Below are 16,970 nucleotides of genomic sequence, written 5' to 3' on the forward strand. Positions count from 1 at the left end.
GTGATTAGAGTATGATGCTTTCAATTGCAAATCAAAATCACTTTATTATTTCAAACCATTAACCTGTTAGTGAATCTTGATCGTAATACTCACCATTTTCACACTGAAGATTTGTGGCTGATTTCTGAAAAAATCACAAAAAAATAAGAAACAATTAATTATGGAAACATTGACAAGGAATTGAGATATTATGGTAAAAAAAAACATGAAGTATGAAGTAAACCTGAAACAAGAGGTGATAAACATTTCCACCAATAAATATCATTGAGAATATTTTTGTGTCTCAGTCATCAAAGATCACTCTAAACTGTAACATATGTTTGATTTGTGTTTTGATCAATAACTTTAGTCATTGCTTCTATGATACAAATACAATTAAATGAGGTGACATCAGGTATTCAACAAGGACAATTGACATCATCATAAATGAGTGATGTGACTTATTCACATGTCTCTCAAGGAATAAATCATAAAAACATGAAAGAACCATTTGACATAAGAAACACAGGAAAGTACATGAGATTTTACAAAAAATTGATAACATGTACATTAACAACATCTAAGAAAACAAAACCTGACAAAATCTGTCAACCGAAAAAGTTGTTTGAATGGTTTGGGTCTCAGAGCAACCAAGAGAGGGGTCATGTCTTGATTGTAATTCAAGTACAGTAATGAATAAAGATATTGTCTATATACTTGTTTTAAAATGGTTATACTGTATTTGTTCATGTTGTAGTACCAAATAAAGGGACAACTGGAAAAGCAGATTTAATGAAATACAGCTATTAGAATTTTAAAAGACATAGCAATATTTTCATATTTCCTTTAAAGGAGTGTTTTGTGGAGCTTTTTTTTTTACAATTTCTTTTTGTTTTTTGAAAAGTATGAAAACACAATATTTTTTCTCATTATATTCTAATTACCAAATGCTCTAATTAAGGCATGTAACAGCATGACAATAACAGCAATTATTTTCCATAACTTTAAAAGTTAATTATAGAATTGCTGTAGTCACAGCAATTATGTTCTGTCAATGTTATTTAGTAGTAGTAGTAGTAGTAGTAGTAGTAGTTGTTGTAGTAGTAGTAGTAGTTGTGGTTTCTTTATTGATCACAAAGGGCTTGTACATACAATAAACATTAAAACTAGTGCTTAAAATGCAAGCAGAGAAGGACAAATACAGTTATATTTTAAAATAAGAGAAAAAAGAGTGAGAATTTTATACAATAAATGGGTTAGAAATTTGATAAAAGGTATGAAATAAGTATAAAATTACTTGAAAATTCAGAAATTAAAACAAGATATCACAATAATAGTAAAAATATGAAAATATATTTAGCAGTACCCACACACAGATAAAAATCCTCCACCTACATCAGCTCATATCTGGGATCAAGAACAGTCCCATTCCATTTCTTTCAGGTACTAAGAACTTGTCTATTCAAAAAGTTGTAAGAACAGATTGGCTATCAGGGCAAGTGAAAGAGGGCCCATGTCTTGACTGTAAGTTAAGTGCAGTATTTGACAATAGATGTATGTATCCCTGTTTTAAAATAGGCATACTGTATCTCTGTGAAGCTGCATGGCTAAAGCGGTTAGAATATTTGGTTCATGATCATAGGGTTGTGAGTTCAATTCCAAGGGACATGCTGAGTCCTTGAGCAAGACACTTTATTTCAAGTTGCTCCAGTCTACTCAGCTGGCAAAAATGAGTAATACTTGTATTTCAAAGGACCAGCCTTGTCATACTCTGTGTCATGCTGAATCTCTCTGAGAATTACATTAAAAAATTTGAAACTAATATGGTACCGACTGGCCCCAACTGGCCTCCGTGCCGGTGGCATGTAAAAAGCACCATCTGTTCGTGGCCGTTGCCAGCCTCGCCTGGCCTCCGTGCCAGTGGCATGTAAAAGCACCATCCATTCGTGGCCATTGCCAGCCTCGCCTGGCCCCTGTGCCGGTGGCACGTAAAAGCACCATCCGTCCATGGCCGTCTGCCAGCTCTGTCTGGCACCTGTGCGGGTGGCACGTAAAACGCACCCACTACACTCACAGAGTGGTTGGCGTTAGGAAGGGCATCCAACCGTAGAAACACTGCCAGATCAGACTGGGCCTGAAGCAGCCTTCTGGCTTCACAGACCCCAGTTGAACCGTCCAACCCATGCTAGCATGGAAAGCAGACATTAAATGATGATGATGATGGTACCATGGAAATGCAAATGTTTGCTACCTCAGCCGACCTTTTGAAGATAACTTCCACTGATCCCATTTCTGGATCAGCCTGTCTATCTTATCTGTAATGTCATCTCTGTTTCTATCCACCTGGAAGTCAAAAGTGAACAAGAATACAAGCATCTTAAATAGAACACCTGTTCAGTAACAGGTGCCACTGCTGTGATTAGCATAGACTTAACTCTACTGATACCAAATTGTAAATCTACCTACATGTCTTGATTACTGAATGCTCCTGTTACTACCTCAGACCCCTTCAGCATGGTGATAACCACCTCACTTTCTGCGGCTAGATAAAACTGTAGAAAGTGCCAACCAAATTAAAACTATTCAAAAAATTATACACATCATTCTTGCACAACATGAAACTTAAAATGCAGTGCCAGTTTTCACTACACATCAGCTTGATATTTAAAAAAAATGGACTAAAGCAAGAATGCATTATTGCCTCTACATTCAACTAGCTCAAGTTCACTATGAGTAAACTTCTGCCTGGCACCCAGATTTTATGCTGATCAAATAGAAGACTATTTAATAATGATTTACTCCTTGTCAGAACAAAGGCCACAACTACCAAGTCAACTAAACACTAGTACACAGTTAATACCACAGCATAGCATTCACAGAACTGTTGGCAATTGCTGACATTTTGCCTGCTGTAGATGTGAGTATGAGTCTGATTCTCAACATAGTAAAACAATTGATTTGCATTAACAATTACCCACCAAGCAGGGATTCATGTACAATGATAGCTGATGGAAAATGTAGAGTACTTTCAGTATCAGGGTAGTCACCAATAACAGAATACAGAGAATGATGTACAGATCCAACACAGATAAAATGGATCATTTTATGATCTGAAAAGACAAGTATTTGATCATGATCTGAAACAAGCAAGGAAACTTATGGTATACAAGGCAGTTCTTGTAATGCTGCTCTACTCTATGGTTCTGAAACCTGAATAAAATATTGGTGGCATCTCCATAAGTTGGAAATATATCACCAGAGATGTCAGAGAAGAATAAAGCACATCTCATAGAATAGACTATCTTCCATCAAGATATATCTGGGACTGAAACTATGATTATGCAACATCAGCTTGGATGGAAGGGACATGTCATGCAAATAGCAGACCATCAGTCACCCAAACAACTGTTTTAATCATACTTGAATGAAGGAAAGCATATACAAGAGACAAAGAAAACTGTTCAAAAGCATAGTTGAAGGAAACTCCAAAAGCCTGAATTGTGTAGGAGGGGGAATATTTGGTGAACAACCAATACAAGCGGAGGTGGATTGTCCCTAATAAAATTCAACACTTTGACAGTACAAACCAATCATCAACACAATACCTCTTCTCTCATGTGCTAATAAGAGCCAATCTGAGACTGGATCTAAGGTTTCTATGTAGTCACATGTGAGACCATAAAAGTTCATTCTTGTAAATAATTATTCTTGATCCAAGGGATTTCTGACGACTGCAACTAACATATAAACAGGTCTCAAATATGTTCAGTATTACTGTTCAAGTTCAAAGATTTGAGCAAAGTCAACTCCAACATTGGGACCATCTTTGTGCAAGCAAGAAGGCACACTAGCAAAAAGCTGCTCCTCTAAATGGAAACCTTCATTGTGGTTTTGTGGCATAAAGCAAACCAGGCCTTGCTGCCTACTCAAGAAAATACATAGTCAATGATCCACAAGCACTTAAGCAAACTGAGTCCTCAACTTGTTCCCTTTGTCAAAAGGTTTGCGAGGTACTAGCAGGCCTCAAGAGACACATTCGTGCCCATAGAACATGATTACCATTTTATTTTACTGAACCCTCATTTGTTGTGAATGACAAGAGAATCCATCATCTATATATATATATATATAATTTATTATATAGAAGGAGCTTCTACAGGACTAGAACTGTTTCATTCAAGAGAAATCTTCAGGAAGATTTCTCTTGAATGAAACAGTTCTAGTCCTGTAGAAGCTCCTTCTATATAATAAATTATTTTTACTCTGCTATGTATTGAGTACCTTATTTACTGTGGTTAACCCCGAATCAACCCGGGACCTACATATATATATATATACTAGCTGACATACACAGAAGATCGAAGAGCTTGGTTGGGAAAAAATTACTCATCCACCTTATTCTCCCGACCTTGCTTCTTCAGACTATCATTTGCTTCGTAGTTTACAGAATCATTTGGGGGACGTAACTTTTGCAAGCTAGGAGGAGGTCGAAACTGACATTTCAGAGTTCTTGGGTTTGAAACTAAAAGAGTTTTACATTGATGATATATGCATATATATATGTATATATATATATATATATATATTATATATATATATATAATTTATTATATAGAAGGAGCTTCTACAGGACTAGAACTGTTTCATTCAAGAGAAATCTTCAGGAAGATTTCTCTTGAATGAAACAGTTCTAGTCCTGTAGAAGCTCCTTCTATATAATAAATTATTTTTACTCTGCTATGTATTGAGTACCTTATTTACTGTGGTTAACCCCGAATCAACCCGGGACCTACATATATATATATATACTAGCTGACATACACAGAAGATCGAAGAGCTTGGTTGGGAAAAAATTACTCATCCACCTTATTCTCCCGACCTTGCTTCTTCAGACTATCATTTGCTTCGTAGTTTACAGAATCATTTGGGGGACGTAACTTTTGCAAGCTAGGAGGAGGTCGAAACTGACATTTCAGAGTTCTTGGGTTTGAAACTAAAAGAGTTTTACATTGATGATATATGCATATATATATGTATATATATATATATATATATATATATATATATATATATATATATATATATATATTATATTAAATTAGAGATAAAACCACTATTAGGCAAATCAAACAATGAAAAACATAAGCCAATACATAAAATTAATTAATTTATATTATTTTAAATATATATCAAAAGTATTAAAACTTTTATTAAACTTTTAATACTTTTGATATATATTTAAAATAATATAAATTAATTAATTTTATGTATTGGCTTATGTTTTTCATTGTTTGATTTGCCTAATAGTGGTTTTATCTCTAATTTAATATAATATAATATAATATATTTATACTATAAAATTGGATTTAATCCTAAATCTGATTTTTCCCTGTAAGTTTGGATTTATTCCCTAATATTTTATTATTAATATATATATATATATATATATATATATATATATGTATATGTAATAAATCTCGGGCTACTTTATCAAATAAGTCTTTATACTTAATAATTTGGGTGATATTTAGACGCAATTCCAAGTAAAGCAAGCGTCAATATAGCGATGTTTGTGATAACGGTGCTTGTCTTGTTATGCTGCTGGGTTTGGGTGGAGGCGCAGAGCGAAAGAGATAGAGTTGTCCTGGTAGTGGTACTTGTAATAATAGCAACAGTGGCGGTGGTTATGGTGGTGGTAAGTAGTACCTATTTTTTTTTTTTGTTTTTTATGGTGCTAGATTTAAAAAACTTTTACACACAAAAATGGAGAGAAATAATACTTGTAGACGGTAGTAGCAAGTCCTTGTACCTGCTTTCCAATTACACTCAGAGACAATGCGATCCAAACTTGTTCCTGCACTCACCCCCATTCCCAATAAACTACTCCCTCACATTCAATCAACTATCGTTTGTATACATTCGCTTCTAATATTTAATTTATAATAGAAATGATGTTCTACAGCACATTGAATCTCTCTCTCTCTCTCTCTTCCCTTTCTCTATTCCTTTCTCTATTCCTCTCTCTCTCTCTCTCTCCATTTCTCTCTTCCTCTCTCTCTATCTTTCTCCCTCCCTTTCTCTCTCTCTCTCTTTCTATCTCTGTCTCTGTCTCACTCTCTCACCTTTCACTATAATGGCCATTAATGCAGCATCGGTAGGGTTAGGTGTACTGGAGACCTATTCTCTTAGGTCATACTCTAGTGAGCATTCATCTTAGAGAGGTAAAGAAATGTCCAAAGCATCGGCCGTCTCCGTCGGGCTAATCTCCTGTTGAAATTCTCAAACTACAGGCTTCTTCTCTCTCTCATTTCTTGGATCATTAGTTTCCTATCAGATCGCCCTATTAGAGCATTTTTGATGGAACTCTTTCAGGTCCGCTCTCGATCAACACCGGTAAACACCGTCTTCAGTGACTCACTAATATTTTAAATGAAAGCATCTAATAATATAGGTAACATATAATAATAATAATAATAATAATAATAATAATAATAATAATTATAATAATAATAATAATCATAACATATCTCGTCGTTCCTCTCTAAACTTCCCCACCACCGGCCACGTACCATTCCCACTCAGCTCTAACATCAGACACCAAACTTGCATTAAGTCTACGAATGGACACTTCGAACATCCTCTTGTGGGCTCATACTAATTGTGCTTCCTTTAACAGTAAAACAATAAGCAACCCTAGGTACTACTCATATCAAGAAAACACTATTGCTCATACACCTGCAAAATATGAACAGCACTTAGCTAGAAGTCTCTGTATTCATGTGTTAATCCTCACCATCACCAAGAATTGTCTCATACAATATCTAACCTGTTGTATTTACACTGGGTTCGACCAGTATTATTTATTTATAAAACTCGTAAGAAGTTGACCAAGATGTACCTTGCGGACATTTCTGGACAATTGCAGAGATGATATATTCCACAATGGTACGGCATAATCAGCATTTTTTATGGCTGGCTGGAGATTGAGAGGCAAACTTATCTCGCATGCTGATCAGATATGTTGTGGCTATCTTCTGTTCTTGGATTGCAAAAGCACAGCCGTCTAGCTGAGATTTTATGAGAGAGTACTGTTCCTGTCAATATTGTTAGTGTTCTCTAGCTTGCGCTATATGTGATCTTACACATTTTTCTACTGGTTAGATGAGTATTTCTCCTCCAAATCTCTACATAGGTCAGTTCAGCCACCCTTGGTTGGTTCACATTGAAGAGCTGTACGCTCAGAATATCTGTGGAGGAGGTCTTTGCATAATCTTACGATGTTATTACCTTCACTGTTGAGTATACACGAAATATACTAATTTCTCTTTTTACTGTTCAGTATATGTTGTCTAGGCGGTGATGCGGCACTCAAAGGTCGCCTGGCTTGAGATGGTATCTCTGCCTTGCTTCTTATGTCTTACAAAGATCCTGTTGAAGTCACTGTTAATGTGGAATTTACTAGTCGTTGTTAACACCTCCCTAGTCTTGATTTTTTTCAAGTATATTCAAAATGTTGGTACCATCACTGGCGAATGCATTCTGGGATTTTGTTGGATTCCCATACCTTCTGATGGCTGTCTTACTCACAGTAACAACATATACAATCTTCTCGTCGATTCCAAAGCATTTGCAGCATTCATCAGTGGTGAAAGGGGAAATAGACAGAATATTGAGATCTATATTCCTTACCTCGTCGACAATCATTACTTGTTTAGCGACCGTATCTTGATCAAGCAGCATTTAACACCAAACCCCATTCTTATGTTCTCTGAAAACGATGTGGCCAGTTCTAATTGTCTCTTGGTGTCGGGAATATTGCTGAAGTATATCATAAGTTCCTCAACAAAATGTGTGGATGAAATTATTTTTTCTATTTCATTTACAGGTCCTATTATGTAGTTTTTATATTTCCTTAAGAAAGCTGACAAATGAGAAACATTACAAATAATCTGCCACCCTGAAATATTCTTTCTGATAGCCTCCAGATTCTTTTAGCAATCATTGAGGTAGCTTCACTTCTTATCGGTAGCTCTATGGACCATGTTGTTGGTAGTCTCCGAACAGCATTATCACCTGGCAGTTGTCTCTTTAGCAAAGCTTAGTAATTCAATTATCCTTGTGCGAAGAACAGAGTCAAAAGTCTTTTTATTGTCTAGCCATTCCTCAATGGCAACTTTATTAATGGTAGGCTGTTTGGCAAATCCCACTACAGCTTTCTTTCTTCCCACCAGCTCATCCGTTACCATACTTAGTGTGTCTCAGTGAACCTGGAGGCATACATCTGTACAACATCTGTATAATTTATTCATCATATTCAAGCACGCTATGTAGTTTGTGGCCGCATACCTTTCCTGATTCATGTTACTAGTTTTGAACGTGCAACTGCCAGCTAGTCTAATACATCAACTTAAACATTCATTATTCTTTTGAACAAGTTAATGAAAGCTTCCCGGAGAGCTGCCCGTAGAACTTCAGCTTTCTGCATCATTAACCGACTCGATCATTTTTCGTTCGGTAGTTTTGCAACAACTGTCAGGTGACATGTAAAGCTTGGGAGTTATCGTCTACACTGTACGCTTTCTATAGTTAATTTGGTACATTACATCATTGTTGTTGTGTTTGTTTGCATTACAGATCCATCATCTTCATCCCTTGCGCGAGCAGTTACGACCTTGACGCTATGGCCTTTCATACTACGATACCTGCTTTCAGGTTTAGTGCTAACTTACGATTCTAGTAATTCTTTTGCTGTAATGAATCGCTTCACTTACCACCCACAGTTCGTATCTAAGGATACTTAACTTACTCATTAGTGTCTCTTGTCAACAATACTCAGAGACCTTAGATAATCATAAATTCTCAGTTGGTGGCTGGTGAATTTATTATTCATTTTACACTTCGTGTCTAATTGTCCCATATTTTTCTGAGCTTGTCAATATTAGTCTGGAGAAAAGTCATCCACTTGGTGTTTTTTCTTTAGTTTTTTTTTCTCTCTCTCTCTTTACTATCAATCTCTTTTATTTCCACCCCTTTGCAAAGGATAATAATTGAAGATCTAAATCCCTTCGTAGTTCAATAGTTGAAGGTCTAAATTTCTGCTAGTTGTTCCTTAGCTGCTTGGTCCTTCGTGAATAACATCAGGTCGGTAGGGTTTTTTTCATTCGATTCGTGTGGTAATTGCGCTTTTATGTGAAGTGTTGTTTAAAGCTTTGTCTCACTTATTACTATTGTTTGTTCATTATCAGTTACTGTTCATTTGTATGAAGGTGGTATCTTCATTTTAGTGCTACTGATAGTGTTCTTTAAGGGTCTGTGTTCTTTAAGGGTCTGTGTTCTTTAAGGTCTTCTCAGAAGAAGGCTTCACTGGTTTGGGCTGACTTTTATTTTACTGTGCGCTTTTGATAGTCAGTTGAGATAACAGTAATGTTTTTCTCGATAAAGTTTTTTGTTGATGGAAATGTTTGGCACTGAAGTGCGGGACATTAAGTTATTCCAAATGTTAGTCATTCTTCATAATTTTTATATAGCCAATCCTTGAATCTCCCTTACTTTATAGAATTTATAGAAGTTGTCTTCAGAAGTTTAACGAATTTTCTCTTGATAGTTCCGCGTAATAGCTAACACCAATCTCCTGTCCAGCTATGGTGTGCGTAGAAGAGCTAAGGTCTTCAAGAATAAGATCTCTTCGCACTCAACTAGAAATGATGGCCATTTTTTACTATGTTTGTATTAATAGTAAAGTTTATAGGAGATATTATTTATTACAGAAAGATGACTTGTCCTCTTATGCCACCCTAACTGGATTCGACACCACATTGTATGTATGTATGTATGTATGTATGTATGTATGTATGTATGTATGTATGTATGTATGTATTTGTATATATGTGAAGAATGTTAGATCTTGCCGAAAGGGATTCCAGTTGAAACAAGCGAAACACAAAATAACAAAAATAATAAATTAATTAAAAGCATGTTAACTATAGAACAAATAAACAAACTCGCAAAGCAGTTTTTATCTACACCAACTCAAAAAGAAAAAAAGAAACATTTGAGTCCCAAGGAAATCAAATATACTTTTTTAAGACTATTTTTGAAAATCATAACTTACAAAAGAATTGGTTTATAATGTCAGTGACAGTGAACCTATTGTTAGAAACGAAAGTAAATGTTATCCATCAAAAGGAACAAAGAACTTGACAATTTCTGTAATAATATATCTTATTTTCAATACAAGCTTCTATTAGCATTATAGAATGAGAATATAACAAACAGTAAAAACCAATTCAAAACTGATTGCAAAAGAAACCGATGGGGGAAGCAATATAGTTTTAATGGATATAGATTGCCATAAAAATTTCACATTATCCATTCTTGAAAACAACAATTATGAAAAAATTAACAACTATAATCAGCAACAGTCAATATAAAACATAACGTCCGTGGCAGTTTATATACCGTGAGCGCTTAACTAATAAAGAACGCGACTCTTCAACCAATTCTAAAAGAAGAAATTTTTCTGGATTATCAAAAGATTACAAAAATTGCCAGTAAAGAATCGTCGTCTCCTTGTTCAAATGTTCTTCGTCGAAATGACTAAATATTAAGAATAATAATAGCAGGTACGACTTGTGAAATGCATCGATTGAGCAATTTCTTGAACTTATTACTAAAACCATGTTTGAAACATATACAGAGCTACATAAGAGATTGCTTGAATATGTTAAATCACCGTCCATATTCGCGAATGAAAAATCTTTAACTGTTTTATTTCATGCGGTATACCGATATACAAATGTACCACATAAATGTGAAATAGAAGCAATACATTTTTGGATTCATAAATATCGTCAAAAACCGTAAAGGAAAAGAATTTTTCATTCAAGGACTTCAATTTATTCTATAAAACAGCTTTTAAAATTTTAACCAAGCAATATACGAGCAAACATTTGGAACAACAACAGGAAGCAAGATAGCTCTAACATGTGTAAATTTAATAAAGCGGTCCCTTTAGATAAAAATACATATATAAACTAGCAAAATATAAGGTACACGGATGAGATACCGAACGCACTTTTGCCGAAAGACAAGATACCGAAACCAAGAAACCGAACGGACACAATTAAGAATAGCATCCAGTTTACTGTGGCGTACAGCAAGGATAAATTATTCTTTTTAGTGATATTGATTATAAAAAGGATCGAGATAGATATACATTACAAACCAGGTGATTTGAGGCAATATTTACATTTTAATTAATACCATCCAAAACGCAAGATTCAACACTCCATTCAATCAAGCTACAAGAACATGTACCAAAATATCAAACACCCAAAAGAAAAGATAAGTTATTTTGATTGGAAGACGTTACATACCATCAATTAACTGACAACGGATTAGACAGAGTAGAGCAATTGACATCAGTAATAAAAAGAACTGTAAAAAGTAGAACAGAAACAAATGTTTAACCTTACATGTCAACAAATAACTGTGAATAGTGAGACCTTTAATATAGTTAATCAAAATTTATTAATTTTAAAATGTGATCTAAAATGAGAAGAATATTAGAAAACCAGGAGATAATTAACCCATAGTAGACAACAGGGCCGATCTATCAGCCAAAAAGTCGAATGACGAAGAAGATTGTATTAGTTCATTCAATTTCCTACAAGAATATGTATAGTTTTATACATGTAAAGTCATTTCTTTATTTTTTATAATTGTTTTTGAAAAATAAGTGCATGCCCTCAGTAGGGCTTGGGAAAAGGGTTCCGTCTTCTTGGCACTAAAACTCCAAATGAGGCTCTCTCTCCAAAGGGTTAAAAGCAAAAAACAAAAAGGCCAAAATCAATAAAGAAACTATTAACAAATGCCCAATTACTTGCCAGCATTGAATCAAATCTGATAATTACAAAATGTAGAAGACGAAATTATGGAATCTGTATCAATATATCCAAACGTTCAGGATTCTGTTTCAAAAATGAATAAAATTTCAAAATAAAAATATTTCACGTGCTATCAGAAAACTTAATTTTTGCAATAACATACTGTAGATGTAAGGATTACGTTGGCCACTCACGCTGAATCTTAGAAAAAATATGACGATTCGCCGACACAAGAAATATTCTACTCGGCGAGCATCTAGATCGTTGTGCGAGAATCCCTTTATAGTAATGGGCGGAAAATATAAACGAACAAAAAGAATTAACAAAGTAATATATATATTATTGAAAAGTATAAAGCGAGTTTAAATCAATAAATAATGTTTACATTTATTTTAAATTTTACTATCAACATTTGTGCAAAAAAAAAAAGAGACAAAAATGCGCTTGCAAATTATTTTATCGACCACGAAAGAATGAAAAGCAAAGTTGACTTTGGCGGAATTTGAACTCAGAACGTAAAGACTGACAAAATGTCGCTAAGCATTTAGCCCGGCGTGCTAATGATTCTGCCAGCTCACAGCCTTGATCGTAAATAATGATTTGAAATTATTGGCAGAAGGACAGCAAGTTCGAAGGATTTAACTTATGTTACTGTCTCTCGTGAAATTCCGAGCGATCATCTTGCAATCGTAGGGTTCCGGGGAACCTTGGTATACCATGAAGGACATTTCCCGGATCTTTCGCAAATTACAAATTTATCAAAAAAGCCAAGTGAAAATAATGTTTTCTTTTGCCACATTCCACCAGTATACGAAGTTTCAAATTGTTTACTTAACTAGAAATTGTGTTGAATTCTGTCTATCAAAAGGAAAAGATCCCATTTCCCATTTTAATGCGTGAATAAGCAATTTCTCAGAACCGATGGTTTTAATTCAGAGCTAAAACATATCAACCGAAATAGTCGATATGTTAGAAATAGCAGCCAGATCTGCAAATTATATTGTACCATCTTCAAAAAGGACGGATACATTGACAATGAAGTACTAAATATAATGTCTGAAAAAGATAGTGTCTCCGCCAAAACGTTTTTGATCATAGGTCTTCTCAAAGCCAGTCCAAGCCACTACGGTCTGTGAACGTGCTTGTTATAGTAGTCCACTTTTCCTGAGATTACACCTTACTAGTTTGAAAACAAGTTAGATGTCGTACTAGGTAACATGTCACACAGTGAGACTGAACCCGAAGCCATATGATTGGAGAGTAAATTTCTTACCAAACAGCCATACCTATGGCATGTACTGATGCATACACAGAAAATTTCAAGTCATGGGTGATATAAAAATTAAAACTATTACCATGAAATTATACTGAACACTCCCGAATTTTGTCTAATGTTCCTTTCAACGACAGTAACTGTGTGTTCTTTTTTGTCACTTCTTTATTTACTATCTTCATTGTTTTGCCATGTATCTATATAAATCTTTTGTTTCATTATTATTTTATCATTCAACTTTTAATTTATTTTGAAACTAGAGCTAACACGAATAGATGGGAAAAGTCTGGTCCACCACCTCACGGTATTAAACCAATAAAAGGCTCCGTTCATGTTGTAGTTCAAAGAGGTTTTGTTGATTATGCATTGAATTCTCCTGTGGCTAAAGATCTACTTGAGTGGACAAAGACTGTCCAGATACCAGACGAACTATATTTCGCCACGCTTAATCATAATCCCCATCTTAAAGTACCTGGATCCTACACAGGTAAAATTTAACTTTTATAAACATTCCCTTTACCCAATAAAGTAATGGATATGCTAGGTTCCCCTCTACCTGTGTCTAAGTTTTTATAAGTTTTCACTTATGGTGGAGTAGATCTTAAATTATTTCATTATGAAGCGAAATTCGTATCCACACAACCTTGCCTGCGCCTGTATTAATCTCTCAAAAATGATTTGTACGCTGTGCAGAAAATATAACCTTTGCTTGCAAGTAAGGAGACAACCATGGAGTTGTTCTAGCATGAATGAATTTCATCAGCAAAGTATAGTCTACTCAAGCTTGCTTTGATGTATGTGGCGGAATAAGGCGTTATTGTTGTAAGTCCCTCGACTTCAGAGAAGCTCATAGATCATCATGCTGATTGGATGCAGATTGCGTTTGTCGCCCCAAATAGATAAGCTTAATATCATCTAATGAACTCTTCCTTCGTCGTCGGAGAATTTATTGATGACATCGCAGCTAGATCCTACCACTTCTCTCGGTCGTCCATAGCCTTCTGTGAGTCGGCGAAAATGAGTCCTGTTCACTCTTTGGTGTTAATCCGAGTGGCGACGATCCAGTATAGATTCTTGTGTGGCTGTCATCAACACGAATGTATGATGGGAAAGTTAACTTGGCGGTACGCATTTCTCTCCCAGCTGTTAGGCATATAAGTGTCTAGCAGATCGACCGGTTGTTCTATCAAGGTAATAGCTTACTCATTAAATGAGCGTATGAAGTGGTGGAGTATTTATCAGACACGTGAAACCTTTCTGTAATTTTTAAGTTCGATCACAAGAATAGTCCATCCAATAGGATTCTCAAATATATGGACGACTGACTTTATGGTAATCAGTCGGATGGCCTTCCTTTGGATGTACCCTGTATAGTTTTTATGTGTAGCAGCAATGTCTTTCTAGATGTGGGAGCAATTCCCCATTGTGGATCTCACCTAAGCTTTATGGGGGATTAGTAGTTGATAAGGTGCTGAAATATTTTCAGTCACTAAAGAGATAAGTCGGTTTTTATAATTCAGTTTTTGTATGTTTAGCGTTTACATCTACCATAAAAATGCTGGAGGCCCTGAAAAGTGCCATGGAGACAACTCTTACTACAAAGTGGCTTTAAGAAATGATTAATCGTTAAGCTAATGCTTTTCAATGGGTGGAGCGGGTTCTTTAGTATTGGTCTAATTTTAAATCATACAAGTGCTTCATTCACTACATTGAATAATAAACTATTTGTTTATATAATAGCTGGTTGTTATTTCTAATTGTGATGGTAATTGATTGATTGATTGATTAATTAATTAGTTAATTAATTAATTAATTAGCTTTTCTTTCTTTGTTTTAATAGGCATTCCAGAGACTGGACCCGATAAACCATTTCTTGCGAGATACAAAATCTGGGAAAATACTGACATACCTTTTCCCTATAATTGTAAAGGGAAAACTTCGAGAAGTATTTGTGTATTCGGTCTTGGGGATTTACAAATGTTAACTACTACACCAGCACTATTTGCTAATAAATTCTTCTTACCATACCATCCATTACTTCAAAAGTGCCTTGAAGACTGGCATTTTAACAAGACCAGAGATTATTACCTGTACAATAAGAAATTTAATACTTCATTTTATGAAAATTTAAGTTTCGTTAAAAATAAAATTTGAAATTTCAGTTTATATGAAAGTCTGTTTTGTATAGCATGATTATTTCTCTTTCTCACCCTTACAACCTAACTTCTTCATTGACTGCCGATTGTTACGCAAATAGGATTTCAAAATTTGGCAGGCCAACAAGTTCGAGAGCCAGTAGAAGGCCAGCAAGATCGATTACATCGATCTCAGTGCTCAGTTGGTACTTATTTTATCGACCACGAAAGCATGAAAAGCAAAGTTGACTTTGGCGGAATTTGAACTCAGAACATAAAGACTGACAAAATGTCGCTAAGCATTTAGCCCGGCATGCTAATGATTCTGCCAGCTCACCGCCTTGATCGTTACGTAAATAATGATTTGAAACTATTGGCAGAAGGACAGCAAGTTCGAAGGATTTAAGTCGATTACATCGATCCTAGTGATCAGCTAGTATTTATCTTATCGGCTCCGAAAAGATGAAAAGGATGAAATATTGATTTCAAACATTGACACACGGCCAGCAATTTCATCAACTCCGGGTGCTCAACTGATAGTTATCGACTCTGAAATGATGAAAGGCAAAATCAACCACGACGGAACTGTTACGTTGATATTGATTTCAAGTTTTGGCACAAGGCCAGCAAGTTCAAGGAAGTGGGTTTAATCGATTGCAGAAAATTCAGCGAAGTGGGATTTAATCGATTATGTAACTGGTACTTACTTTATCGATCCTGAAAGGATGAAAGGCCAGCAATTTCGGGTGAGGTGGGGTGTCCGTTTGAAGTATTAGTTTCGTCCAACTAACGAAACCGATGTGAAACACATCACATTTTATTATATGTATGATAAGATTAGTTAATCATTTAGTGGGCAGAATGAACCTTTAAATGCAAATGACAAACAGAACAACTAAGTAGAGGCGCTGTTGAAGCAGGAAAGTAGAAAAGCTGTTATATAATTTAGAAAACTTCAAATTGTTTCATTAAGCATTATGAGACAAATACAAAAATTAAACTGAATGACTCTAGCTCGTGTCGAATGATTTAGAAAATAAATCTTATATATAATGTGGAACAAATTCAACAGCTTAAACGCTAAAGCATTACTCACAAATATATATATATATATATATATATATATATATATATATATATATATATATATATATATATATATATATAATATATATATATATAAGTAATTTTAGAGACAGAACCCCTTCAACGTGTCAAAATGCTGTCATCTGCCTGTTGGCTCTTCTCCTGCAACTCAATTTGATTTCGAGCCGGGTCGTCTGCTGCTGGAGAGGATCGACCAGGTAAAGGACCTGGGTATCTTGGTGAATTCTTCCTTTTCGCTTTCCGCCCAGTGCGTCCATGCTGCCAACAAAGCACGCGGAGTTCTATTTTTGATTCGACGGTCATTCGGAATGCTCACAGCAGCCATATTCCTTCCGCTCTATGTCACGCTGGTGAGACCCATATGGGAGTACGGGATTCAAGCCTCTTCTCCTTATTTCCTCAAAGACATACATCATCTCGAAAGAGTCCAGAAGCTGGCTACCCGCATTTGTCTTATGAAGAAAGGCTGAAGACGCTCGACCGTTATTCTCTAGAAAAACGACGACGCCGTGGTGATCTCATTCTTGCTCACAACATCATAAGTGGAAAGTGTAACCTCTCGAAAGAACTGTTCTTCACTCCTGCTCCAGA

General features: G+C 35.3%; 1 protein-coding gene across 4 annotated transcripts in view; it reads left to right on the forward strand.

The window, feature by feature from the left end:
• LOC115212411 (beta-1,3-galactosyl-O-glycosyl-glycoprotein beta-1,6-N-acetylglucosaminyltransferase) overlaps positions 1–16,377 on the forward strand; it is a 127,072-nt gene extending 110,695 nt beyond the window's left edge. For all 4 annotated transcript variants that reach the window (XM_029781318.2, XM_029781315.2, XM_029781316.2 and 1 more), the window contains exons 3-4: positions 13,398–13,624; positions 14,978–16,377. In XM_029781318.2, the coding sequence (XP_029637178.1) occupies positions 13,398–13,624; positions 14,978–15,291 (541 nt within the window). In that variant the 3' untranslated portion in view covers positions 15,292–16,377. The remainder of the gene's footprint in view (positions 1–13,397; positions 13,625–14,977) is intronic.
• Positions 16,378–16,970: the final 593 nt, after the last annotated feature.

This window comes from Octopus sinensis, linkage group LG5, assembly GCF_006345805.1.
Source record: "Octopus sinensis linkage group LG5, ASM634580v1, whole genome shotgun sequence".
Lineage (NCBI taxonomy): Eukaryota > Metazoa > Mollusca > Cephalopoda > Octopoda > Octopodidae > Octopus > Octopus sinensis.